Below are 27,941 nucleotides of genomic sequence, written 5' to 3'. Positions count from 1 at the left end.
TCAATCCGGTGATGGACGGTGCTGTAAGGAGGCGCTAAACACACCCTCCCGCCACACGACTTCCAACACTGCATCCTCCCCAGCTTCCACCGTTAATGGCTTCTTCAGCACCAAGATGCTTTGATTGCAAGGGGAGTCGCTATCTCGGGTGGACAGTGTCATTGAAGCTTCAGTGGACTCTGCACCGGAAGACAGGGACGCAGCTGAATGAAGTCCGGACGCTCCTGAAGTTGGGAAGGAGCCTCGAAGTTGGAACCAATAAGGGAGAGCCGTAATGGAGGAGGCTTGGGTAAAGGAAATGTTGCTGAAGACTTCCAATACTTCCCCACCGAGGACCAGCAATTGTTTATCTCTAGTGTTTACTTCTGGAGTGGCTGGCAGGAGAGGATGGGTGAGGCCGGAGGAAAGAGACAGTCGCAGTACTGGGATGGGAGCTGCAACTTCTACTGTGTTAGGCAAGGAGTTCAGAGGAACGTCTAACTGGTGCACAGTCTGAGAAACAGAATAAACTTAGACAATAAACATTCCCACAGGGTTAATTTAGTACAGACGAATGACAACAGGATGGATGGAGAGATTTTATTACATTAAGTGTGATGGCCTCTATAAAGACAGTAATAGATAGTCTAGTCCGGTTTTCAGGTATTTGGACAACTCCAGGCATTTTGAAGTCAAAGTTGGCAGATAAGCTTTTCTAGTTTTTTTTTTTTTTTTTTTTTTTTTGGTGCAGAATCCATTTTTGCTGTTTGCCAGGCTGTATCTCTCAAGCTGAGACGGGTAAATCCAAGATGGCCACCTTAAACTCAAAAGCATCATTTTTACAAGTGGTGCCTCGTCCGTATATCATTATGACGACCGTAAAACCTTATTAAAACCCACTATAAAGTCATTGTACATTAATTATTTTATTGATATTACTTTTCTCTTAATTAAGTAATAAATATAAACATAAATCCAGGATGGCTGACAACACATTTATATTACAAGTTGCAGATTGCAAATTGATGAACAGCCATAGTGGCAGTGTGTTTTACACAGTCTCATTGTTGGGCTTCGACATTGCTACAGTCGTCATCGGATGTTCTACATTTGCATGCTGCTGTACAACGCAAGTGGGACTTTTTACATTTGCAACGTGCACTCATACATCGGTTGGCGCAATGCAGGTGATCATTTTCACACATGAGTCTGGGACTTGGGGGAGGGACATCAGCGTTGGCACCAGTGATGCACCTTCCATCCTCCACCCCATCGTCTCTGGTTGAGGTAGTTCTGGATACTGTTCATTTGCCTGTCGCCACACAGCTGTTTGATAGTGAGCTCTTTGGATGTGAAACGAAAGGGCACCACCAGTTGGAGGAGGAGTCTCTGGAGAACTGGACTTCACGAACAGGATTTCACGCGCCTTGTTGATTGTTGTGATGTTGGGGACATTGTACGACTTACAGATGAATAATTCAGCGTTCTTCGCTGTCGCGTCATCGAGTTCACCTTGACCTAGACCTTCAAGAAGGCGAAAGGGTTCTTGAAACACTTTCCAGCAAGTTTTCTTTCCATGCTTGAAGAGGTATGAAGTTGTGTCACTACCAGTGATGGCGTGAAACGCTGTAATGGATTCCATCTTATCGTTATCAAAAGCAAGCCGTTCCACAATGGTGTGTATAGGAATATACTTCCTGTTTGCAGCTGTTCCTGCCTTCAACCAAACTTTGTCACTGGGCATTTTGTGGAAATGTGCAAGTAGTAATACCAGGACATCTGTGTCACGTGCAGCTATCACAATGCTAGAGGCTTAAATTTCTGTACAATGCAGAATCATTCTTGTATCTGCCTCCTTGTGCCGAGCTTTGAGTTTGTCTGTGTCCACTTCTGGATCCGCTGATTCCACCTGTTCTTCATCGACGAATCCGTCAGGTACCACAACAGTTTTGTTTGCCGTAACCTTCAGCATCAGTTGTTGTGAGAGGAAATTGGCCAAGTCTGCCTTGTTTTCAGGGTGTGCCATGAAAGTATCCCACTTTGCTGGGAGTGGAACATTCCTGCCTTCAATCAAACGTCGGATCGCCACTGATGCTTGACCACGTCGTGTCCTTGTTCCCTCTTTGATGGATTTCTCGTAGTATCTGTCAAACACTACATCAATTCGTTTGAACAGTGTCCCACCTTGAGGAACAGCTCCAATGAACACGTCAGCTAGGTCTCCAAATGTGGCTGCTTTGGGTGGTTTCCCAATGGAACAAACCATTGCTTGACCATCAATTATGAGTGTTGCTGTTTCCCCAAGGTTTGCAGCGCCTATGTTGGGAGGACATTGTATTCCTGAAGTGAGTACTTGAGCCAAGTCTGCTTTTGATCCAGATCGAAGTCTACCGTTTGTCTCAGCTAGAGCCTTGGGGACTGTTAAAAGTTCATGCATCATTACTTCTGACAGGTTTACACGTCGGCCACTTTCGTAGGCAGTGATCAGGCGCTGGATAATTAATTAATATATTTTATATTTGAAGCAATTCTTCAAAATATGCCTTTTTTTTTTTTTTTTAGAAAAATGGCGGCCATCTTGGATTTTGTCCGCTAGGAGCAAAACCGCACGAGATACAGCTTGGCAAACAGCAAAAATGGATTCAGCACAAAAAAACACTCTAGGAAAGCCAATTTGACAACTTTGACTCTAAAATGCCTGAGGATTTTTATACAGCCACATTTTCGATATTCCACTAGTCTATAGACTTATTTTTGTGACGGGCAAGTGGGCCAAAACCACACAAACACTATTAAAACAATTATCAATGGATGAACATAATTTACTACATGCAAGACCTAATGAATGATACTATAATCCATCTATATTCTACGTAACTTTACAAACTAAATGAACCAAGTCAATTTGTTGCAGTTAGTCCTAAAACTTAGTTTTCTCTTATACAAACTACTGCGCCATGTTTGTTTACATTTAGAATCTTTCGAGATTCTGTGTCCATCGTCTTTGTCACACAGACTTGGTGAAGAATTTGTACTGATACATTCCCTAGATAATCTGAGTTTCATGATTTTCCAATTCAGAAAAGGAAACCTCGCGCTGTCCGTCCTAAGTGAAGTTTCGCACCTTGGCCACCCTACTTTTGTGATCTCATCTAGTAATGTCTAGATTAGTTCACAAAGGCAAACCGTAAGTCAATAACCTGATATAAATAGAATAACAATGCTGAGGCTGTAATATCCTGAAGGCTACAACCAGTTAGTAAGGGCTGTGCTGCTAAGAGGTGTAGCTATTGTTCCCCTTCATTGTTATTGGCAGTTGGATGTCACTAGGAAATTGTTGCCTGGTAATGTCACCAGTTTGTCGAGAAGTTTTACAGTATTCTCACTATCAGCTAAATTCCTCAAAGGTAAAAATTGCTCTTTATGTTACCAGTGGTTTAGATAACATTTGGTTGAGTTTCATTCATTATTTATGTAGTACAGACCTTGATGAAAGAGGATTTAGATGATTTCCTGATAATTTAATGCATTCATTCTTTTGTTTTACATAAACATCATATTCTGCCTGATGCCAGACATAATGGATATTTATACAGTAAAGAACTCTCTGGCACACAGGATTAAAAGTTGAAAACCTATGGAATATATATTTTTGCCATTTTTAAAGTTTATATCTGTTTAGTCATAGTTTTCATTCTGCACAGGAACACAGCTCATTATGGCTAGATCAGTTTAGAGTAAAAGCATTTCAGATCTTATAATTATGCAGTATTTTTAGTCTTTTTCTTTTTTCAGCATTTCCGGAATTCCAGTACAATATGTAAAAGCACCTACGTGTCAAGTGGGGTTGGTGGAGGATTAGTGTCCCTCCCTGTAAAACAATTAACTCTAAGCCCTTGGCCACCCCATTTGGGATACATGGTGTCTGGCAATGAATGAATGAAAAACTTTAATCCACTTGATATGCTAACTTTTAACAATACCATGCAGCATATAAAGTGAGTGCTCATTTCTCTTAGGCTATACGATATTTTTGTTGTTGAAACAGTATTTTAGAAAGCTACCCAGAATACATTTCTGTTGAAATGCATTCCACTGTACGGTGGATGCTTCGAACTTGGGTTAAAGGTATATGTTACATGACTCATTTTTTAGAATCTAGTCTTTTATGGCAGGCCAGTCATACTGTGAAATACCGGTAACAACTGTATTCACTTTTGTATTATTCTTTCAGTTTGAATAATCGTCCAAGATTTCGTCCCATGGACATAACAGTGCCTCCCCGTGAGCGGACTACCAGCACCAGCAGTCTGATTGAGGATGGGGCAAAACGGAGATCTTCCTCTCGGGCCATCAAGCGGCCTAAATTTGATGATGAACTAGTTGAATCAAGTCTAGGAGGCCAGGGATCAACACCAATTAACAAAATCAGGATGCGAAATCCATCTTTTTCGGCCACATCTGACTGTTCTGTGTCTCTTCCTCCAACACCTTCAGTCACATCTGATGTTCGCAAACGACTATCCTCAAAGTCTTCAAGCAAGCGTGCCAGAAAAGGACGAGGATCTCAGTCTATTGTCACAAAGGACTTGGGGCGATGGAAACCAACAGATGACTTAGGACTAATCATTGGAGTGCAGCAGACTTGTGATTTAGTTACAGTCCACAGAGGTGTAAAATTCTCATGTAAATTTACACTTGGAGAGGTTCAGGAGCGATGGTATGCCCTTCTTTATGACCCGACAGTATCAAGAATCGCTCAGCAAGCAATGAAAAATCTACATCCAGATCAGGTATAAGGCTGATGATAATTCTGAGCTCAGTTCTCAGTCCTGTCCCTCATTATCAGTTAAGGTCTGCTCCTTGTCCTTATCTCAGCTAAACTGATACATCATGTGGTACATTATTCATTTAACTTTTCTCCGTATAGCTCAAGCCACATAACAGTCTCTTAGCCCATGAGGTTTTTCCAAAGCTGAAAATGATTAGGTGATGGCCAGAATAATATAATAGTTACCATGATGAAGGGGTTCATATTTTTCTGTCATCTAATCACATCAGGGGTGTATGGGCCTGAGGGTAGACCGTTCAAGGTAAAAGTGACCAGTTGCTCACTCAAGTAGTAGCTATTATCTGAGCAGTAAACCCAAATCATCCCTTGAATGGAAACCCTTATGGGTTGGAGTGCCTCAGTTTACTACAGCAGACTACCAGGTGTCCATTTGGTTACGTGGATACCACACAACGTAGTACTTGTTTTTCTTGGCTGTAACGAAGTGTCTGGTTCGTTGTTTAGTGCAGTCACCCGAAGGTACAGCTACAGCAATTAAGTACCTTACCATAAACTACTTTCTTGAATACTGTAATTTCTTTTCCAGTGATGGTGCTTAGTAATTAGGGCTGCCCACAAACATGCCCATGTGACTGAAAAAAAGATGCTGAATGTTATTTTACTATGATGCATTACTCTTAATAACAGTGCAATTTCCTTTGTAAGAGACAGTCGCTACTTATCAAAGTCTAGGTGCTTCATCTTATTTTCCACTAGACTGGGAATAAGGAGGTCTGGATGATGATGATGATGATGGTATTGCTGAACCTGTAGATCTTTGAAGTTGCAGGTCCCTGATAAGTGGCATTTTCCTTCACACATTGGCATACTGGTATCTTTGCTTTATTTTTGTAATAACATCTTCATAATAGTCTTCCATTGATTGAGCCTTTTGGTTATTTATATTGACTTTTCTTGTTGGGGTTTTGACTATGAGCAATGATAACAACAATAGTAATATGTCAAAGATAATTCATCCTTTCATGACTCGCTTGTTATTTTATTTGCTTCTAGCACTGTCAACTTCACTTGCATTAAGCCCTTGTCAGTAAGATGAATATTATCATGAAAATCATGCTTCAGTTCTGTGCTTGAATTTCTTCAACCAGTCACTGCTACCACTGTTCCTGATACTTTTTCATGTTCTCTTCTGCTGTGAGAACTTACGCACAAATAAATACCATTACAGTACCAGTACATATTTTCAACCCATTCAGATTATGTTACTACTGTTTTAATGTTTCAGATCCAGGCTGTGCAGTCCCGAGCACTATACAGTAAAGCTGAGGAAGAACTTCTGGGTACCATCAAGTCAAACTCGAATCCAACACTTCAGACATTTGAGCAACTCCTCAAAGATAATCCACATGTGTTCTTCCCAGCTCGGACAGCCAAATCTCTTCTAGCTCACTGGCAGTTACTGAAGCAGTATCATTTACTGCCAGACCAAACAGTCCCCCCACTAAACAAAAATGGCCCAGTCAAAGATTTTTCTGAAGCAGAACAACAGGTAGGTACTGCTCTCTGTATGGATGCTAAAGTTCAATACTGTATTGCAAAGAAATTATCAGCATACTCTACATACATCATCTAATCCTGTGTTGCCCTGTGAGGAACACAGGAGCCCAGGGCTAGGCAAGTTGGTCCTGACATTTTAAATAAGAGCAACCAGCCTCCCTCATCCCTGAGTAGCATTACGTGAGCAGTAAACCCCAACCACCCCTTGGATATAAACTTATTATTGAAATATTTCAGAATGAGTTCATATATCAGACAACTAGCCACATAGACAATGTGAATACAGGAAGCCCTCTGTATGAACTTTTTTTTTTTTTTTTCCCCTGAGATTAAGCCCTCGGTATTAACCCATGCAAAGCTGCAGACCTCATGTGACACACAGTGGGCCAAGCTGCAAGTCTCATATGAGGTACAGTTTACACAGGTTATAAAGCAGTGACTCAGGGGAGCAAACTACCCTAGAAAGAATTAGCCTAGCAGTGGCAGCAAAAAAAAAAAAAAAAAAAAAAATGCATACAGTATTGAATTTCCATTGCCACTTATGAAGATGATTTCTCTGTTTCCCCTCAGTATACATCAGCAGGTGTATGCAAAAACTTTGTGATATTTACTCATTCCCTGTAATGAGAACTGCCTACCCATGTAAACCTGCGTATTATAAAGTCACCGAAAGGGAAGAGAGAAGGAAAGTGCACCTCCTGCTCAGTTTTATTGGCACAGGAATGTGGTCTTTCAAAATGAGGTCAGAGAGTGTTGATTTAATTCTTGCAGTCCATGTTTTTATGAGAAATGGGACTGCGATGGTGAAAGTGAGACACATTTTTTTTTGGAAGAGATTGCCCTTAAAATATATGGAAGAGGATGGAGCAGTACATTGGAGGAAGAGAGGGAAGAAGAAGAGCAGTGTTTGAAAGAGTGGGAGCGGTATGTAGGGCCAGAGCAGCCAGAGTGCAGTTCTCTCATTGGAATCGCCTTGCCCGGGGATTCCCAGGAAGAAGCAAGGTGTCAGAGATGACAGGGAGTAGGAGTAGCCACAGTGGTCTGGTGGGTAAGAGCACATATTATTGATCTCGAAGCTGGGCATATCCAATTTTAGGATGATGCCAGGAGGAGCATTTGGTCACAAACTGCTACCTGCACCGACAAAGTCCTCTGAATAAAAGTAGTGTCGTAGACCCTTCAGTAAGGGAATGTATGATGTAAAACTGAAAATAGTGTCAAGAGTGGCCTCAACCAAGAAATGAATTAGCCCAATTACAGTAATTTTTTATTTTATCCGGATTATGGCGTTTGGCAATTGATAGATAGATAGATTCATCCATCTGTCATCCAATCCTACATTGCCCCACGAAAAGGGTAGGAGCCCGGGACTAGGCAAGTTGGTCCTGTCATTTAAGATGAGAGTGATCAACCTCACTCATCCCTGGGTGACATTATGTGAGCAATAAATCCCAAACACCCTTTGGATATAAACCTTCAACAACTTAATCCGATTGGAGTGCTGTAATTACCTATTAAACCACCAGGCGCCAAAATTTGGTTATATGGTTACCACCCAGTGTAGTAAATGGTTTCCTGGTGTACTGGAAATCATTTGGCTTGTCACTCAGTGTAAAATCGCCCACAGGCAGAAGAAAGAGGAGAGAATGAAGGAAAGAAAGACAGAAGAGGTAATGTAAAGTCACCCGCAGGCAGAAGGGCGATATTTATGATTTAACTTGTCAAGGATACATGCATTTCCCATATGTATATTTTTCAGGTCTTTTTTGGCCACGGCTCGAAAATTAAGGTAGGTAAATTGTAAGAAATACGATGATGATGATTGTGATGAAGATGCTGATCCAATACCACTTTAACACAGATTCATGACTCGGAACTATATGAGAGCAGTGATGACCTACTTGAGCACGAGTTGGGCGTGGCCAGCAGAGGCAGCAAACGTGAAATTCGCTTGCTAGAGGATAAGGTTTCCAAGTGGCAAGTTTTAGTGGACACAGTCACGGGTATATCGCCGCCCGAATTTGATAATCAGACCCTTGCAGTTCTTCGTGGTCGATTAGTCAGGTAATAGTACCGATACCATTTAACACTTTTCCTATGATTGGTTTATTTGCATACTTCATTCAGGCTACAACAAGAATGTGTTTTCCACTGAGAGAAAGCTTTGCTATGAAGGGCTTCAAAAACTGTATTCAGTAATCCTTTCTCTGGTATTAGTACATGTAGGAATTTTAATTTGTCTACCACTAGACTGTTGTCTTTAGTTAAGAGAAATCCTAACAGTCAAAGGATGAAGAACATAGCTAGAGGGACAGTTCTGTTTGTATAATGTTTTATGTTCTTCATTTTTAGCTGATTTTTGTGGAAGTTCAGATTATTTTTAATTGTATTCATAGCTAGCTCATTACTGTTTAAGAAATTGTTTTCTTTCATGATGATGCATTAAATACTGTACTTCATTTTAAGTTTACATATCCTTTTATAACTGATAGAGTCATTACATTAGTACACTTATAGTTACCATTTAGTAACCAGATAGATACCATAGTTATTTCTGTTCAGTTACATGGAGCTTGACTGATTCATTATATCCAATGTAGGTACCTAATGCGATCTCGGGAAATCACACTGGGAAGGAGAGCATCAGGTGTGAATGTGGATGTTGACTTGTCACTTGAAGGACCAGCTTGGAAGATTTCCCGCAGACAGGTAAAACTGCTGTCTACCACTGTTATAACAGCACAAAAACTTGAAAGTTGTATTGCAAAGCTTGTTGAAGACTTAAAAAGTATAGTTTTGTGTTACTGTACCTGTACTTTAGAAATACAATATAGGTATTATTCTGGTTAACTTCAGACTAATTTAATCAGCAGAAAGAAAATGTTGATTTTACTCCACTTAGGAGGGACACCCAATACTGTACAGGTTAATGAAGGCTACAGCTAATCCTTTGATTTTGAAGTCTCCAAGCTGAATAAAATCATCTAGATAAAGGATGCATAAACTAAAAGAACTGTACATCATTAGACTGAAGGTGGTAACATTTCTTTGTACGACATTCCTCAGGGCATCATAAAACTGCGCAACACGGGGGACTTCCTGGTGGCCAATGAGGGGAAGCGGCCAATCTACGTTGACGGGAAGCCAGTGCTAGCCGGGAACAAGACCAAGCTCAATAACAACTCAGTAGTGGAAATTGCCTCACTAAGGTTCATATTCCTTATCAACCTTGACCTGATCAATGTAATTCGTCAAGAAACTGCGAAACTCAGTGGTCATTAATGGTAACATTTAGTATACTGAGACTAATTTGCATGTTAGCCTAGTTCTGCAGGGAACTATTATCATCCCAACCTCTTTTTCCCACCTAAGGATGAGGTGAGGAGGGAACATCCTATTTTAAATTATTTACAATGAAAAGTTGTCATAATACACTGTACCTTGGTATTGTGCAACTTTCTGCGAATCCTGTAAACTAAAAACACTGTACAAATAGGCAATTTTTTACCTGGCTTCTAAACACTTAAAGCCAAAGACTAAATCATCCCATACCTTAGAAGTATTGTTAGGCATATGTAGGTTGCCCAGGTGCTTCAGGGTGCAAAAGTGGACATATGTGGGCTGGTTAAGACTAAATGGAGAGGTGAGAGAATGAGAGTATGGATGGGGTATAATGTGTGGGAGTGGATGAGAATGAGAGGGCAAAAGAGGGTGTATGTATTGTTTTGTACAAGAGATAGGAGAACATAAGAGAGTACTGTATGGATCAGTTGGTGCAAGGATTGTGTGGATAGAACTAAAAGTAGGAATACAAATGTGAGCGACTGTGTATGTATATGTGCCAACGGAAGAGTGTGAACAGAGTGTAAGAAGAGTTCTGGGCAAATGTGGAAACATGCATGGAAAAGTTTGAGAGAAATGAGTGTTTTTGATTGGAGATATGAATGGAATAAAGGGAATGTGAAGGTGGATGGAGCACTTGATGGGTGGGGTGTGCCTGCATTAGTGGATGAGAATGGCAGTGCTCTAGTGGACATTTGTGTGGGGAGGGAGTTGGTGGTAGCCAATACCCTTAAGGCACAAAATGATCCAAAGGTATATGTGGCGAGTGATAAGAAGAAAGGGTGGTGAACTGAATAAACGGAAGGCAGTGATTGATTATGTGTGGGTGGGTGAGAGAATGAGAAGGTATGTAATGGATGCAAGAGCATACAGAGTTTGAGGGAGTGGACTTTGTGACCACCACCTGAAAGTCAAGGTACAAATATGATGGATGAATAGAAGGAGAGAAGGACAGGAGGAAGCAGTCCATACAAGGGGGGGTAGAAAGGCTGCAAGAAGATAGAAAAAAGGCAGAATATAAGAGAAATGGAGGGGTAGTTGGGTAAATATGATTTGGGGCAGATGTGGGAAGTGGAACGTGTGTGCACGATAATCACAGAAGAAATCAGTGCTGCAAGTGAGGTGGTGTGTGGGGTGAAGAGAAGATGAAAGGGGGTGCAAAGAACAGCATGGTGGAATATAGAGGTGAGACAAGCTGTGGTGCAAAAAGAAGAAAACATATACTGTAGAGTGTGGATAGGAAGCAGAGGCATGGAGGAAGTTGAGAGACAGAAGAGAGAGTTATATGTAGAGTAGAAGAGAGGTGAAACAATTAATAAGTGTGCGGATGAGGAATTTGGAAGGAATTTGAGTGTAAAGTGGAGGGAATATAAGAAAATGTTTGGAAGGAGGTAAAGTGAATCAGATAGGGTGATAAAGAAGTTAGTAGGGGAGTAAAAGATAAAAATAACAGAATGAAAGTGGAGATGGGAGAAAATGTGTGTAGATGGAGAGAACATTTTAAGGAAGTGTAGGTGGGGGCGCTCACCATCCACTCACTTGATGTAGTGCAGCTGTCGGGTGTCTGCCCTATCCTCTCCTACATCCTTCTTTCCTTCCATCTTCTTCTGTCTTCCTTTCCTTCATTCTTTCCTTGTCCTTCTGCCTACGGGTAACTTTACATTCCCTTTTCTGTCTTTCTTTCCTTCACTCTTTCCTCTTCCTTCTGCCTGTGGGTGACTCTACACTGAGTGACAAACCAAATGGTTTCCTGTACACCAGGACACCATTTACTACGCTAGGTGGTAACCATATAACCAAATTTTGGCACCTGGTGGTTTAGTGGGTAATTATTGCGCTCCACTCAGATTGAGCCAGTGAAGGTTTCTATCCAAGAGATGGTTGAGGTTGATTGCTTGTGTAATGCCACTCAGGGATGAGTGCAACTGGTCTCTCTCATCTTAAATGTCAGGACCAACTGCCTAGCCCCAGGCTCCTACGGTCCTCATGGGGCAATGTAGGATTGGATAATGGATGGATGGATGGTTAAACTGAGGGAATAAAAGTAATGCAAGTGGCTGGGGAATGGCTGGGAGAAAGAGGGAGGTGAGAAGGAAGGAAGAGATCAGTAGGATGGAAGCAGTGGAAGCAATGAAGAATGTCAAAATGGGGAAAGCCCCAGGAATTGATGAAGTGTGTGGTGAAATGGTGATGCATGGAGGGGAGATAGTAGTAGAATGGATATGGAAGATGTGCAGATTGGCCTGGGAGGAAGGTAGAGTCCCAGATGATTGGAAGTAGGTATAATTATTTCCCTGTACAACGGAAAAGGGAAAAAAGAAGTGTGTGGCAGTCATAGGGACACTGTCTTCATAGTGTAATAGGAAAATTATGTTGTAGGATACTCACTGGCACAGTTAGGGAAATAGAGGAATTAGTTGGAGAAGAACAGGAAGGTTTTAGGGAAGGGAAGAGGTGTAGATCAGATATTCATCCTTAGGTCTTTAGTGGAAAAGTTTCTAGAGAAGAGAAAGACGTTGTATGCAGCCTTCATGGATCTGGAGAAAGCAGTGACAAGAGTGGATAGACATGGAATGTGGAAAATATTAAGAATATATGAAGTAACTGGGAAGCTGTTGAATGCCATGAAGCATACGTATAAGGTGCTAAGGCTGCAATGCGTGTGAATGGTGAACTGAGTGAATTTTTCTATCTGAATGTTGGATTGAAACAGGGATTTGTCATGTCTCCATGGTTGTTCAATCTGTATATGGATGGGGTTATAAAAGAGACAAGATAGGGCAGTGGATGTTGGAACCACCCTAATGAGAGAGGGCACCGTTTAGAAACTTCCTGTTCTGCTGTTTGCAGATGATACTGTATTGTTAAGTGAAAACGAAGAGGAACTGCAAGGCTTGGTGTATGAGTTTGGAAGAGTATGTAAGAAACAGAATCTAAAGGTGAATGAAGGGAAGAAAAATGTTATGGTCTTTGAGAGAAATTAAGTCACTGAATGCACAGTGAGGGTGGATGATGAAGAAATGGAAAATGTGAGTGCATTTAAATCCTTGGGTAGTGTGATGAGTAAGGATGGAAGTTTGGAGGATGAAGTGCTTGAAAGGGCACAACAGGGAAGAAAGGTTCCTGGTTCTTTGAAAGAAGTGTTAAGAAATTAGAAAAGGGGCATGGAAGTAAAAAATACTGCATGAAAGTATTGTGATACCAACTCTAACTTACAGAAGGGAAGCTTGGACCTTGTTGGCAGGACACCAGTCAAGAGTGCGAGTTGTGGAAATGAGTTATGTGAGAGGAGCATGTGGAGTTACAGGGAGAGAGGAAGTGAAAGAGCTCTGTGGTGTCAACATGGATGTGATCGTAAGTGTTAGGAGAAATACATTTAGGTGGTTTGGCCATGTGGAGATGATGGAAAGCGAGAGAATAACAAAGAGAGAGACTCTCTTCGTTAGTCTGGTGGAGGGGGGAAGACGGAGAGGGAGGCCATGGATGAGATGGAGGACTGGAGTGGAGAGGTATATAAGAGAGGGAGGGGAGGGGGGGATGAGCTAGGTGGAGGGCAGCGAAATGGCAGGGGACAAGGCAACATGGAGGTGATTTGTTTTTGGCCACTCTTTATGGGATTAAGGCATCTGGCAATAGATAGATAGATAGATAGATAGATAGGTTTTTGTAACTGGTACCTGTAACAAATAAATCATTCTTGTGATGTGAAGTTTGTGTGTTTGATTCCCATAAGCCAAAACTTTTAACCTGAGAACTATAAAATGCATCACTATCTGCTACAAGACGAACTGTGACATGCATCATGCGCTGTTATGCACCAGACTGCAACATAGGTTGTAATGACTGAAAACTTAACGTTCACTGCTTTGTTTTGGTGCTGTTGCAGCTGAAGTATTAAAGTTATTGGCCTGGAAATTTGCCTCCCTATAATTTGGATGTCCTCTTTCATTTCGCACATGTTAAACTGGTCTTTGATGAAAAAATATTTATTTTTGGCCTGCTGTAAAGTACTCAGCTTCAGACATGGATGTGGATTAAATATGGCACATACTGACTTTAAAAAATGATACACATACCACACTCCATGATTCACAGCGAGCAAGTATGACCAGATAAAGAGCTGGACAAACTTAAAAATATAAATGTGGCACCAAATGCATGGCAGATTTATTCAAAAGCTGTAGTTTACATGTTAAATAAAAAAAGGACCAATGTTCTTCTCACAAACAAAATGTAGATCAGTATACTGTCATGTCCAGTTTCTGTTGTAATGAGGCACTACTTTCAAATACACAGAAACACTTCAGTTTATACTGTACTGCAGTAGCAGTAGCAGCATAACATGAATCAAGCAGACTGCAAGCCCCCTCCTACAGTCCATCAGCTCCCTTTCAAGGAATAGGGAATGAGCTGAGAGGTATTTCCATAAATGAGCAGTTACTTGATTACATCTGTGCCACCACACAAAAGCACTTCCTCCCCCTCCCACTCAGCACCATCTTATACAGTAAACCACTACCTAATGAACAAATTGAGGGGAAGAGTAGGTTGCTAAATCCAATAGTTCATTAGCTCTGGTAATTATTATATACCTAACCTAGTTCACTGGATATATTGCACAGCATTGTGGTACAGTACGATATAACTGAATATTGATAATAAAGGTAACTAAATTGGTATTTTGCTGGAACAGATTGCCACAATCATTCATGAGATAGTTTACTTTTCATTTACTAACAGGAAATTTTTCTGAACTAAATGAGCATACCGTACATAAGCACTTACTTGAACCATGTTGAAGACCTCTGCCACCCGAATGCCACACGTGTTGGAATCATCTACACGGGTCATCGTGGTCAGAGTGGGGGAGTCCATCACGCCAATTATCAGATCCACTGACTGAGGAAACACGCACCCATCTTCTGCCATCATTAATCTGTATCATGAAGCCAATAATATGTAATTACCATCATCAATGCCATCATCATCCTGACCTCTTTTTTTCCCACATAAGGGATCAGGCAGGGTCCAGGAAAGTAGGAAAGAGAAAACAGGACTGAGAGAGAACTAATCAACAGCATGCCCAGTGAAATGGGCCACCAACTCATTCACTCAACAATCAATAATACTCACTAGAGTAATCTATGAGCATTAAAGCCACTGCACACAAGTATATGTATATGCTATTACTTTTCACAATGCTACATCACACGTAACCCCATTTCACATACACCTCACCCTTGCCACACATAATACAACCATGGTACACACTGTCACATTTTACACTGCCAAATCACACAGCACACAACTGCACCACACACTGCCATACCCTGCAGTCATTTCTCATAACTATTGTGCTTCACAATTAAATAACACCTTGCACAATAAAGAACTATATGAAAGTCAACAGAATAGTTGCATTACTGTCAGCAGGGGAAAACTGATTTTGAGATAACTACACTACCAATAGTTACAGATGCACCAGAACACATACCAGTATATGAACTGACACATACAACCTATAGAAAGCAGTGCATGCTAAAAATATCAAACCCTTCACTATGGTGATACTCTCTATTATTATATTCCTGTTACCATCGGATAATATTATTTAGCTTGGGAGAGAACTCTGGAAATGAAACGATTAAAAAGTCTACCGGTACATTACTGGTAACTCCTTTGGTATTGTGACTGTTTATAATGTACTGTATTATGTTCCTGTTATGAAAAAAAAAAAAAAAAAAAAAAAAAAATAAAATTAAGGGGGAAAGGGGACCTCTCATTGTGAAGGGGTTAAAGCAAACACATCTGGGGAAAAAAAAAAAAAAAAAAAAAAATGAAAATGTTTTACCTATATAAGAGGATTTTCTTCACAATGTCATCCTTCAGTGTCCCTTCTCCTGAGAATGGCCAGAGGAACAAGACATCCACAGGTTCCTCCAGGTCTTCACAAAGCTCCACCTCAACTCCAGTCTTCCTTAGGGCTGCCTGGGTATCTGCATCCTCAACGTATAGCCTCGAGTTAGGCCAGTCTGACAACAATTTCATACCTGCGACTGGGAAAGGTGTCGTGTCACAGATTATAAGAGGAGGTTGACTCTTAACTGCATCTCTTCTTGAGCTGTTTCTTAATTGACTGTGTATACTCTGTGCAGCTAATACATAAACACTTGTGAAACTTTTGCTATTTAGAAATCTGAGTGTACTTGTGTTTAAGTACACAGGATCTTCACTTGAATCTTCTACTAAAGGTGGGGGTTTGATGGACAACTTCAGGACACCATTGCACTGAATGTCCACTGTGATTACGTCATAAGAAATCACGTCAACATTGGCCATCATTGGGTATACTGCATTTTCCCACAGCGTATCACAATTTTCAGGGAATGTATTGATGCACTCCTGGTCATCCATGTGTAAGTTATATGCAAGTGCTACTGCATCAAGAGTTCCACAATTTTTACACTGTATATCAAGGGATTTGTTGATTTCTCCATGTAGGTGTCTTGTAATATCATCAGGGGAGTTAAAATCAACAGTGGTAACATGAGTCCATTCTGATAAAAGCTTGAAACCTCCAGGAACCTGACTCAGTTTCTCTGACATGTATGGCTCTTGTAATTTTAGACATACATTTCTAGTCTTTAAATACCAAAAACTGTGGTTTAATAGCTTTGCTTGTCTAGATATATAATCACAGTTAATAAAAGCCACAAACACCTCAGCTTTCGAAGGAATAACTCTTCCACAGATCTGAGGAGAAAAAGTATATGGACTATTATCACATCCCTCCTCTGTACATGCACTTTTCTCAGCTCTACTGTCTGGAAGTGAATTAATAGTGGCAGTGACAGTTGCTTCATAAGTAAGCAAATGAAAATCTCTTGAAAGTTCATCCCCTGACTGTTCCTCTTCGCATGATGCTGAGAGTAAGTTGGGCATCTCTTGCTGGAGTGTGGTGGATGATTGAGGAGGTAAGAGAAGGTGCTGCCAGGCATGATGAAATGTAGTGAGGATATGTTCCCCAAACAGTCCTGCATCTACAGTCTCACTCACCACGAGTGACACTCTGTAACACAGAGAAAATTAAATATGAAAGCTATTAGCACATTATTTAGTATTAAAAAGAATACAAAAATAGGAAATTAACAGAATATAACCTGTCAAAAACCGAGAACAAGCTCTTGGGTGAAACACAAACTAAGAAGAAGGAGAGGCCACTCCAAAGGCTACCTCTTATACTGGCACCTGAACTTGAACCCTGATTGTTACACTACGTTTACATCAGACACTATACTCCAATGATGTACGGTACGGTATTTTCAGTGTACAGTATTATTGCTACTTTCAGGCAATACATTTTAATTCAGCTTCGGAAATACTTCCACCTGGAGGGGACAGATGCAGACTTCATTAGCCCATTTAGTACAAAATATTTACTTAAGATGAATGAAATCATCAGAAGGCAGCAATAGTATGTATGTATGTATGTATGTATATATATATATATACATATATATACTGTAATATATATATATATATATATATATATATATATATATATATATATATATATATATATATATATATCTTCCTGTTGAATTAGAAAATGATAATTCTTTAATACTAAACAATCATAAATAATCTAAGAACTTATACTGTGTAAATGTACTTCAACCTTAACCAGTCTGTCAGAACAGGAACAAAGAGCTAACTAAGTACTAATAATTCAGTAATGAAAACCTATCAATACTACTGATGCTGTTTGTTTAACTACTTCACCAAAGGCACTCGTACTGTTATCAGGATGCCAAAACAACTTACCTCTTCTGAATATCTGAAGGTACAGTGATATTCATGCTGTGCTTATTAATCATTTTGATGCTGGGAGTGCCTGAGTTTAACTGGAGAATGTTGAGACCCATTTCACACATAAACTTGTCCACTTCACATGCATAAACTTCTGTTGCTCCAGCATTTCTGCCATAAAGACTATAAGACAAGGATACCAAATATTATACCAAGGAAATGACTGAAGATAATTATGGTCAACTACTATACTATTATATCCATCCTACATGAGGAACTGAGGGGTGCAGTAACTGGCATCTATGTATGTTTAATATAGCATTTTGAATTAATATTCAAGGTGTTTGTGTACTGCCCCTTCTATTGTGTGTGTTTTAGACGACTGTTCAGTTTGCTAGTGTGAGGAACCATGTAATCGTTTGACATAGGAGCAGACACTATAAAGCATGAAAAGGGTTATGGAAAGAAGGATATGATTCAGGGTAGTAACTGGTAACAAGGACTAAGCCATCCCTACAACACATCCATTTGTATTTTAAGATATAATCTATGGCTGGAATATTGGACTCAGCATATTTAGAGGTATAACTTTATCTGCCTCTTTATCATACCCAAACTTTCAATCTATATGTTTTTCTTTTTATAATCAGGCTCCACCAAATACTTTTTTTCAGCTTAGGCTATGGGGATCTCTTGTAATGATGCAGCTAACGAAGGCTACAGTTAACCTTTGCAGCTGGAAGTCTCTCCTAAATTGAATAAAGCTGTATAGTGGTAGTAATAAAAATTGTAGTGAATGTGTTAACATGGTCTCGTATCCTAGAATACCTTTTGGCAACTACTTTTGCCAGCCTGTTTCTGCATATGGCATATTGATATGCTCTTTACTGCGAGAAGCATGAAAATAAAATAGCCTGGAGGCAATCATCATGGTCATCCCACAGAGAGGTTCCCAGGATGGAACAAGACAATGGAGATCAGTGGTATAGCCAGAAGGGTGGCAAAGGTGGCAATGGCCATGCAATTCAGTGGTGTAGCCAGGTCTTCTTAAAAGGAAGGGAGGGGCCAAGTCTTAATTGGGGGGGGGGGGAAGTCCATTGCTACACAATGAGTATACATTATATATACAAAATTTCAAACAGGAAGGCCAGGCAGTGAGGGGGGCCTGGCCTGTCAGGCCCCCGCAGATGCCACTGTCATTGAACTACGTCAGGCCACCACAAATTTCCAGAGAATGCTCCTAGACAACCATGAAGGGTTATTCCTGGACTGACAATAATAAGGCCTTGCCACCTCTTGGCCACCCCATTTTAAAAAATCCAACTACAGTTTTGGATATGATAATGATGATGATGATTTTCATATTACAGATACAGATAATATACATAAGCCCTTGATATACAGTACTGTACAGTAAACTACAAAAAGATTGCCTTTTAAAGTCTCTCTGTTATCTATCAAGCTGATCTACCATACCCTCCCTCCAATTTACAACACCAGATGTATGCATCCTGGACATAAAATGAGGATTTCCTGTATCAAAAATTACTATGTAATATGTAAAATACTGTAAATGGTTAGGGAACTTCCTTAATTCCTTCAGTCCAAGGATAAGATGATTTTATTCAGCCTTGGAGAGACATTCTGATACAATATTATATATAGCATTATTAACCCCTTTACAACTACACATCCCTTCTAAACTGAATGAAATTATCTGTTGGTAGCTTGATTAAAATAAAAAAGGACAACATCGGAAGGAAAGGATTGAGCAATGAGAAGACAACCCCAACTGCTAACTGCTAACCTGAACAAGCCAGTCCCACAGCCAATATCCAGGAGTGTGCAGTGACCTTGAGCCACAGCCCTTTCAATAGCCCGCTTAAAGGCTGTGTTGCGCCTTTTGTCGTTCAGCATGGGGAGGTGCCAGCGGTCAACCAGAGCATTTGTTAACCGATTTCCAGTGTCCTGGGCATTAGGGTCCCGAGGGCAAGCCAGCTGGGCCAGAGAGACATGGTTCCAGGCCTCCTGCACACTTCCATGCCTGCAAATATCCAGGGTAATAACACAAGAGTCTTCTCTGTCACCAGCTTTATTGCAGAACACAGAAGTATGAATTATACAAATGTTGCATACATTATTATCATACATACACTGTATAATATTGTAATTATGAATTTAAATAAATTAAAAGCGATACACAGTTTCTAGAACTTAATAATGGAGAGACAGAGTAACCAAAGTAACCATAATTAAAATGTAACATCCTCAAAAACAATCAACAAATAATTTTCCTACAAAGGACAATAATGCTGTTCACTCCTGAACCACAGCTCCAGCTCATCCTTTAAGTCTACCACTGGCTGGAGGGAAACTGTTGCCAGGGGTGCGCACATGACTAAGACCTGTTGCTCAGTGTTAAGGTAGTAATTTAAAAAACAGCACAGGGAACAGTTCATGGCGACAGTTATTCTTGCAGTCTGAAAAAAGCTTTGAACCACCAACAGGTCTCTGTTTTGTAAGAAATCCTTGCTTACGGCTTCCTTTCAGTCAGGAGAAGAGGCAGTAGGTGAAAGAAGAAATTGGCTCACTGGTGTAAATCTCTTACAGACATCGAGTCATTTTAGGCACAAACAAAATTATTACAATTTGAGCATATCAACCATTACATCATCATTCACATAAATGGCCAAGGATAATACAGTTGTACTGTATCAGTAGCCTTCTTAAAACAGAAGAAAAAAATGGTAGTACTGTAGTCAAGATTATACTGTCCTGCAGCTTTGGTTGGCATATTAATTTAGCTATACACTTAACTTCAGAAACTCTTCAATCCCTGCATGCCAATATGAATATGCAGTATACTATAATGTATACTCAAATCATTAATATTATTATATTATAACACTGAAGGTTGCTGTTAAAATAAATGCCTATACTCCAACACCTTTCCTACAAATACCATACTCACTTAGGGCTAATGTTTATCACAAAATAGTAATGCCATCATACCTGTATTATGCTGCCCACAACCTGACTGAGTATTAAAGAAATCTGCATTATTCCACTATCTAGATATTCTCTGACCAGGAAGACTAACTAATACTGTATTTACTTTGCTCTTCAGTTAGCAACATCTTCAGCACCTTCCAAGGTACTGTACTTTTTCAGATAATCTCTTACTGAAATTGTTGCAAAGTAATTACAGCACAGTCATATGAATTACTGGTATGAAAAACATGCTTCAAGTAGCTAAGTGGAAAAAAGACAACTAAAGGAAAGCTACACTGAACAGATCTAGGGCTACTATAAAAATACATACATATACCAGGTACCATAATATATTATGCTCTTGAGCCTTGGACTAATATGAATGAACTTATAAACATACAGCAATGTAAATTCCCCACACCGATCACAAAAATGTCAAAACTGAACCCTGGCAAAATGTTTCTGCAGAAACACTTTTGCTCCATAACCATCTATAAAGCAACAGACAGGCAAAGAACAGAGTCACACCTGAATCTAGCATTTGAGAAACTAGCAGCCTGCTCAATCCTGACATTTGTGACATTGCCCCAGTGCTCAATACCTGGCCTAAGTTCTCCCTCCAGAGCCTCAGGGACACTGAAGGAGAAGAGTTCCACTGAGGATCCATCAACAGAACAATCAGCGGTCAGTTTGAACACCTTAAGAGGCATTCCAGAAAGACTGTTGCCACCTGACTCCCCCTGCCACCAGTATATGTTAGGGTAACCAAGCATGCACCCAAATATAGTGCTCAGGTTAAGATCCTCTGGTAATTTGATCTCCAGCGCTTTGATCTCCCAAGAACTTTCTGGTGCTTGAGAGGAGCTGGAATTTGAGTCATCAGCATCACCATTCTGGGCAGGGGAGGTAGAAGCTACACCTGACCCAGTGACATTGTCATCTGTAGCAGCATTCAACTGGGCAACAATGGAAGCAAGGTGTGTACGGAATTCCTGATGGTTTTCACTGCTGGCTAGCTTGGGCACTGAGCCACTGATGTCAATAAGCCAGGTAGGGGCAGCTGTGCTAATGCCCACAAGTGTTCGAGTCACAGCTGCCACATTGGCTATAAATACATCCAGACCCAACTCCACCAAAACCAGCTTTGACATCAGGAGACCCTTTGAACGAGCTTGGTTCAGGAGGGCCAAGAGTCCTGAAGTGTCAGCTGTGCACACATCCCACAATAAAGATGGTTTAATACCCTGGTCAACAGCTGCTAATAAAGGTACTACCTCCTCACAGTACTGTCCACAACGCCCACCCAGACACTCACGGAACATTGAACGCCAATTTTCCAGAGCCATGATTTACTGCCTTTAATAATTCCACACTTATGTCAAAGCTTAACTAAGAAGTATAGAAACATAATACTACAATTCTCTTCACAAAAGTGCCATTATATTATGTATCATTAATTCAAAGTGCAATTATATTATGCATCACTAATTCAGCTTACCGTACTTTTGTGATATATTATGCATCACCAATTACTGTTTTCCACCATAAAGATAAATATTATTGTGCATCAATTTACTTGGGAGCCATTCCCATTTTCCATTACTGTTGCCATTTCAAACATGAACATGACTCAAGTTAAAATCAAAGCCTTAAATATCACAGATAACACACAACCAAATTCCAATCACACTACAACTTAAAAATCTGTAATACCCTACTTACTTACAAACCTTTCAATACAATTATGCTTTTTTTACATTTTATACTTGCCATCACCAGACCTTTCCATTAAGCTCAGGAAAGACTTTTCATACTGAAAGGGTTAAACACTGTCTCCAAAAATCCTTTCAGTATAATTAAATCTTACTTCTAGTTTATTCTTGCTACCTCCAAGCGATCTTATGCAGCTCAGGCAAAGCCCCTCAAACTGAAGGGTCTAATACAGTATCACAAACTATAACTACCTGTAGAGAATCTTGGCAAGCAGGTAGTTGAGATCTGGAGAGTGAGGGTAGAGGTCAAGTGCTGTTTCACACAGGGTCATCACCTCCTTCAGGCCTCGAGTCTCTTCCACAGTGTCACTCCATTCATCTGCAAGCAAATATCATTATCATCATCGTTATAATCATCCCAACCTCTTTCTCCCACCTAAGGATGGCTGAGTATTGTATTCCTGAAGAAGAGTGAAACTTGGACAAACTGATTACTTTAACAATCCTTTTGCAGGTAAACAAAAACAAAGTCAACAAGTCCTCATTATAAGTTGACTTTTTCTGATGTCCATTTTTGCTAACAAGTCCAGATTAAATTAAAGAAGAACTGCCTTACAAAATTTCATGGCTCTTCTCTCTCTCTCTTGTTCTTAATGAAAAGGCAGCTGGACAGGTCATTCTCAGTATGTATGAGGCCCTTAAAATTTAAAAAAGTATTCTGTACTGAGATGGTATGGTCATGTGGATAGAATGGATAACAACAGAGCAGTGAAAAAGGTATATCTGAGTGAATCTGAAGGAGGGAGGAGGAGAGGCAGGCCATGGAGAAGGTGGAGGGATATGGTGGATAGCGTGTGAGGAAGCAAGGTATGGAAGTTGTTGAGGCTAGGGGACTGACAAGAGATCGAGCTGGCTGGATGAATGTTGTGAGAAGAAGAGCATGATCAGGGATTTGGCACCCCTTTTTTTACATGACAACATTCGGATTGACTTTATCGGATACGTTTATGTGAAGCTACAGAATGTGGCGAAAGTTTTTGGCGTATCAGACAGAGCCAGGATTCCAGGGGCTTGAATGATGAGTGAATGGAAGTGTAACCCATTGGATTGGGCAAACTTCGTTTGTCTGGATGTTGTTACTCCTCACTCTGCACTAGGGTGGGAAAGGAGCTCCAGATGATGATGATGATTTGGTACTCAGGTGCCTTGTGGTCTAGGTTAGTAACAGAAACACCCCAGTCAGAGTGACGGCTTAGCCACCTGTATGGGTTGAAACTGCAATAAATGACTGGACGAAAGCTGATCATGTATTGCCACCAAAGGGTGTACGCTGGCCATCTACCCTTAACCCTTCGTTGGTCCAGTGGGGTATTCAAACGTGGTTAGTCCGGTGCGGTGTTACAACACCCCAATACAAAAATACGTGTAGTGTTACTATCATGTAAAATATATTCACACTGCCACTTCATCATATCTCTGTAATCACCAATGAACAGACTGAATGCCTTGTAGTGGGTGTTTATTAATTTAAATAATAAAATACAGTACAACAAATGATAAAATTGTTAAAAAAAAAAAAAATGGATTCAAATCTCACTTATTAGGTAAACAACCACAGGACAACATTTGTTTCTTTTATCCGTATTTTGATAAACAATATCCGAAAATGAGATAAAAAACCAATTAGTATCAAAATATGAGGCGCTCTGAGCCAGAGGGGCGACCATGTATTTTGCTTATTTTCAGTAATTACTTGTTAAACTCTGACATGGCTATCATGGTGTCTGGCAATGAATGAATGAGTGAATGTAAAATTATACATATACACATTTTATTGTTTAGCTTGAAAGTGCTAGCCAAGATGATTAAAATGGTGGTAAATATGACATGTTTAAGGTACCTAGTTTGGTAATTAGACGTCAAAGCAAATAAGCAAAATGCATGGTCGCCCCTCTGGCTCGGAGCGCCTCATATGATCTAAATGGTTAGTCTTGTAGGGTGACTGGACACCCTAGGGAGTAAAAAAGTGCCTCTCTCTCTCTTACTACAGCAGAGGCAAGACTAAACCAATCCACATGCTCCCTCCCCTCACTAAATTAGGCATGTACTGGAATGGAGAGAAATATTTGAATTACTAGCAAGGAAATATGGGCCTGTAAAAAAAAATGGGGTGCCAACACACCCCACCAGACTAACGAAGGGTGAAACGTACTAGACTGTGGATAGCTTCAGGGTCCCTTCACCTTCAAGGAGGTATGGCAATATATCACTGGCTGTAACCATTTTCATGCCATTATGCTCACTCATTCATCCATCCCAACGTTGCTTAACTTCGCTGATCGGACGGGAAGCGGTGTACTCAACGTGGTATGGCCGTCTGGTTAGTACTTGGATGGGTGACCGCCTGGGAACACCAGATGCTGTTGGCATCCCTACGTGTCAAGTGGGGTTGGTGGAGGATTAGTGCCCCTCCCTGTAAAACAATTAACTCTAAGCCATTGGCCACCCCGTCTGGGATACATGGCATCTGGCAATGAATGAATGAAAAAAAATTCATCCATCATCTTATCCTTTTTTGCTTCATCAGGAGTGTAGGGATCTGGGCCTAACTCACTCCAGGCATTTAAGGTAAGGGTGACCAACTTCGCTCACCCTGACTGACATTATGTGGGCAACAAACCCCACCAACCTCTCGGATTTCAACCATTATGGATTCCATCTGGTTGAAGTGCCTTCATACACTAGATCACCAGGTGTTACCTGGTTGTATGGTTACCACCCAGTGTTGTAAATGGCTTCCTGATTAATAAGAAACCATTTGGCTTGTCACTGAACGTAGAATCACCCAATGGAAGACTAAATTGTGTGAGTGGATGGTGGGTGCCCACACCTGTTAAAACAGTTAAAGTTACTGCATTCACTAGCACTAACCAAAGATCTGAAGGTATGTTGAATAGTAGTGGTCCTTGAGGTGTGGGAGGCAGCAGAGAGCCAGTGAGAGATGCGAAAAACTGCGTCCCAACTCTCCTCTCTCGTGACACTGATGGAACAGCTCCAGCTGCCGCTCACCAGCCTGGCAGATAATACAAAAATTAATACCACACAAAATATCAGGCCACACACCGATAACAGACAGACACTAACAGCATCTAAATACCACTTACAGCATGAGCATCTGTTAAGGTACTAATTTACATCCTAGCTGGATAACAATAACCAAGGATTGTGAACTATAATCACTGCCATACATGGAACGAAATCGCTTCAGTTATTTCACTAATCTTTGACACCTAGCCGGGAACTCAATGAAATAACTGTAGCCTGGCTTCTGTAAATATATTACTCTGGTTTGACTTCAGACAATGTTAGGGGCAATTCTACATCATACGGCAGAGGTTAGTATGCCACATACGACATTTAAACGCACGCTTTCATTGATGCAGCACAAATCAATGCCCAAACTCACATGAATGTGCGAGGGGAAAAAATTGGATATTTACCTTTTCATTCATTTGACCCCTGCGGCAATGTCAACAATTCCTCTAAAAGTAAACTGAAAGAGCCGCCTTGAGTTTGTTATAATTTGTATATAATACAGTTTGTGATTAACTCATGTGTTTCAATTAAGTATGTAGTTTATCTTTTATACATATATATACAGAATTTAGAGTACTATATTTTCATTACACTTTACAATATTAGTTTAACTAAAAATTAGGAGCGTTATGTAGTAACAAAAGAGGATAGTAATTTGTCTCTTTTGTTACTTATTGTGGTCACAAAATAAGCACTCTGTACCTTGTACAACAATTAATATTTCAATATGCATTAAAAATGACTCTATCTCGCTATTCATTTGTTTGATGGTGCAGACAACTGTGCGTCAATTTCACCGTATTTTGGTCTCGAGCGCTTCACGTGCTTTAGATATTTTGAGATTTTGTTTTTAAAATTTGCTCATGAAAGCTTTATTCAGCTGTGGTTCATTATGAAAACAATTAGCTATGTAAAAAGATGATCAAAGCAGAAGGTTTACTATAATTAATAAAAGGCAGAAGTCAAGCAACAAGGAAAAACTAATTCAGAATTCTAATTTTAACGCACAGATTTAATGGCCGTTTTTAATAATCGATCACAGTGGGGGATGCACAATAAAGAGTAGCACGATTCAAGATCATTCCAATGTAAATAAGGAGAAAGAAAAGTATGGCAACAGCAGGAAATATAAAATTATTATCGTACAGTTCAGGCCTGAAATAGATATCAGAGTTGCCAAGGTTGCAAGTTCCTAGCACAACTGGGCTAGTTCTAGGACAGGGTTTTGGCTATCTTTCAAGGAGCGAAGAGACCAGATATTTTTTTGGTGCCTTAGGTATTATGACTTTAATTAGATTACGTTCTTCTAATGAATGGACGGCTTATAGAGTGGAGGTGGTAGAGGAGAAAGGCAGTGTTATGCGGGGTGTTTTTAGTCCGACTTCTCGTCCTAAAAACGCCCGCGACTGAGCGGGGTCCTCTTTCCGGAGCTCCAACAAAGGAACAGGGCATTAAAACTCGGCAGTATACCTTAACACATCTACTGTCTTAATTCAACAGACCTTACAATACAAAAACAAAGAGACACTGGATACAGAATGGACAGGGTGACAGAGTTTGGTTTCAGATACAAAGTGCACAAACACAACAGTGATGTCGAGGGCTGAATATAATGGTGGTCACTTATACAGATATTGTCAGTCACTAGAGCACGGCACAGGTGTCAGTTTTTAGGCATAACTGTCATTTAATATACTCAACTGGATGCACTACATGGGAATGGAATAAAGGGTCAGTTGGGTCGATATTACACTTGATATGGAGCGGGCCGCGGCACACGGAATTGTCACTTAGCCGCGGCGAGCCGGCTACACTATTTACCTGGTTTTGCCTCTGCTGGCTGGACTTATTCTTTTTCAGGGCGCCATTAGTATAGTCACGTTATTTTCTGTATATCACAATGGTCTTACAATCCGTGCTCACTGACCCTTGATTTCTGCCCTTGTATTGATATACACTGTTCGTCACTATATGTTATGTTCTCATGGTCCCACTGTCACTGTCTCTTTTGCTTACATAGGCGCGACCCAGGAGGTGCGTTGAAGTCGCCATTATGCCCCTGGTTCCTGGGCTAACAGAGGTGGCGTCCGGGCGTGGGAGGGGGCCCTTCTGGGGAGCCCTCCTGCAGGAGGCAATGTACCACCCACAGGGGCGTCAGTGCCCGGGCCTGCTTCGTCAAGGGGGTGCAGGGAGGCCCTCCCGTCTGAGGGCCTCGACCTGATAGGTGGCCCTCGTGCTCGGGCCTCGTCGGTGGGGTGCAGGGAGGCCCTCCTGTCTGGGGGCCTCGACCTGGCAGGTGGCCCTCGGGGCTGGGGCCAAACAGCTTCAGTAGGCGGGCCTGCTGCCTCTTACTCCGGGCAGAGGGCCGTGGGAGAGTGGGGCCTGGGCGGTTCTGCTCTGGGGCCTGCTGACTGGCCCTGGGAGTCCGGGTGCTGCGGTCGCCTACAGAGCGGGGCGCCGTCAGGAGTGAACTGCGGCGCCTCCTCGGCCGGGCGTCCGTCAGGGGCCGGTGTCGTCCAGGGGTTGGCCGCAGAACTGGGACAGGCCCTCGCCACCACTCTTGGAATGGCAGCACCTCCGGGGAACCACACCTGGAGGGAGAGAGAGAAGGGCGCGTCCCACGCAGCCGAGAGGTAATGAGCCGACCGCGCAAGGGACCTTCT

At 41.1% G+C, this 27,941-nt stretch overlaps 3 protein-coding genes across 3 annotated transcripts; 1 reads left to right on the top strand and 2 right to left on the bottom strand.

Moving 5' to 3' along the window:
* On the bottom strand, positions 1 to 27,330 carry LOC145413265 (protein arginine N-methyltransferase 9-like). Its single transcript, XM_080282994.1, has 8 exons — positions 27,295 to 27,330; positions 25,114 to 25,255; positions 22,435 to 22,561; positions 19,287 to 19,523; positions 17,495 to 17,662; positions 15,522 to 16,739; positions 14,456 to 14,606; positions 1 to 492 (listed from the first exon to the last, which is right to left on the bottom strand). The coding sequence occupies exons 1-8, from the start codon at positions 27,328 to 27,330 to the stop codon at positions 1 to 3; spliced, it is 2,571 nt and encodes an 856-aa protein (XP_080139120.1).
* Rcd5 (microspherule protein Rcd5) lies at positions 2,988 to 10,475 on the top strand. Its single transcript, XM_080282956.1, has 6 exons — positions 2,988 to 3,166; positions 4,214 to 4,772; positions 6,057 to 6,320; positions 8,190 to 8,392; positions 8,929 to 9,037; positions 9,395 to 10,475. Exons 1-6 carry the CDS (start codon positions 3,138 to 3,140, stop codon positions 9,608 to 9,610), a joined length of 1,380 nt encoding a protein of 459 aa, XP_080139082.1. The 5' UTR covers positions 2,988 to 3,137; the 3' UTR covers positions 9,611 to 10,475.
* On the bottom strand, positions 20,439 to 21,816 carry LOC145413155 (UPF0739 protein C1orf74 homolog). Its single transcript, XM_080282881.1, has one exon. It carries the CDS (start codon positions 21,814 to 21,816, stop codon positions 20,962 to 20,964), a length of 855 nt encoding a protein of 284 aa, XP_080139007.1. The 3' UTR covers positions 20,439 to 20,961.
* Positions 27,331 to 27,941: the final 611 nt, after the last annotated feature.

Source organism: Coenobita brevimanus, chromosome 95 (assembly GCF_032717465.1).
Source record: "Coenobita brevimanus isolate Jiangsu-jjx chromosome 95, ASM3271746v2, whole genome shotgun sequence".
NCBI lineage: Eukaryota > Metazoa > Arthropoda > Malacostraca > Decapoda > Coenobitidae > Coenobita > Coenobita brevimanus.
Note: the sequence above shows the minus strand (reverse complement) of the source record. Positions and strands in the feature narration are given on the sequence as shown.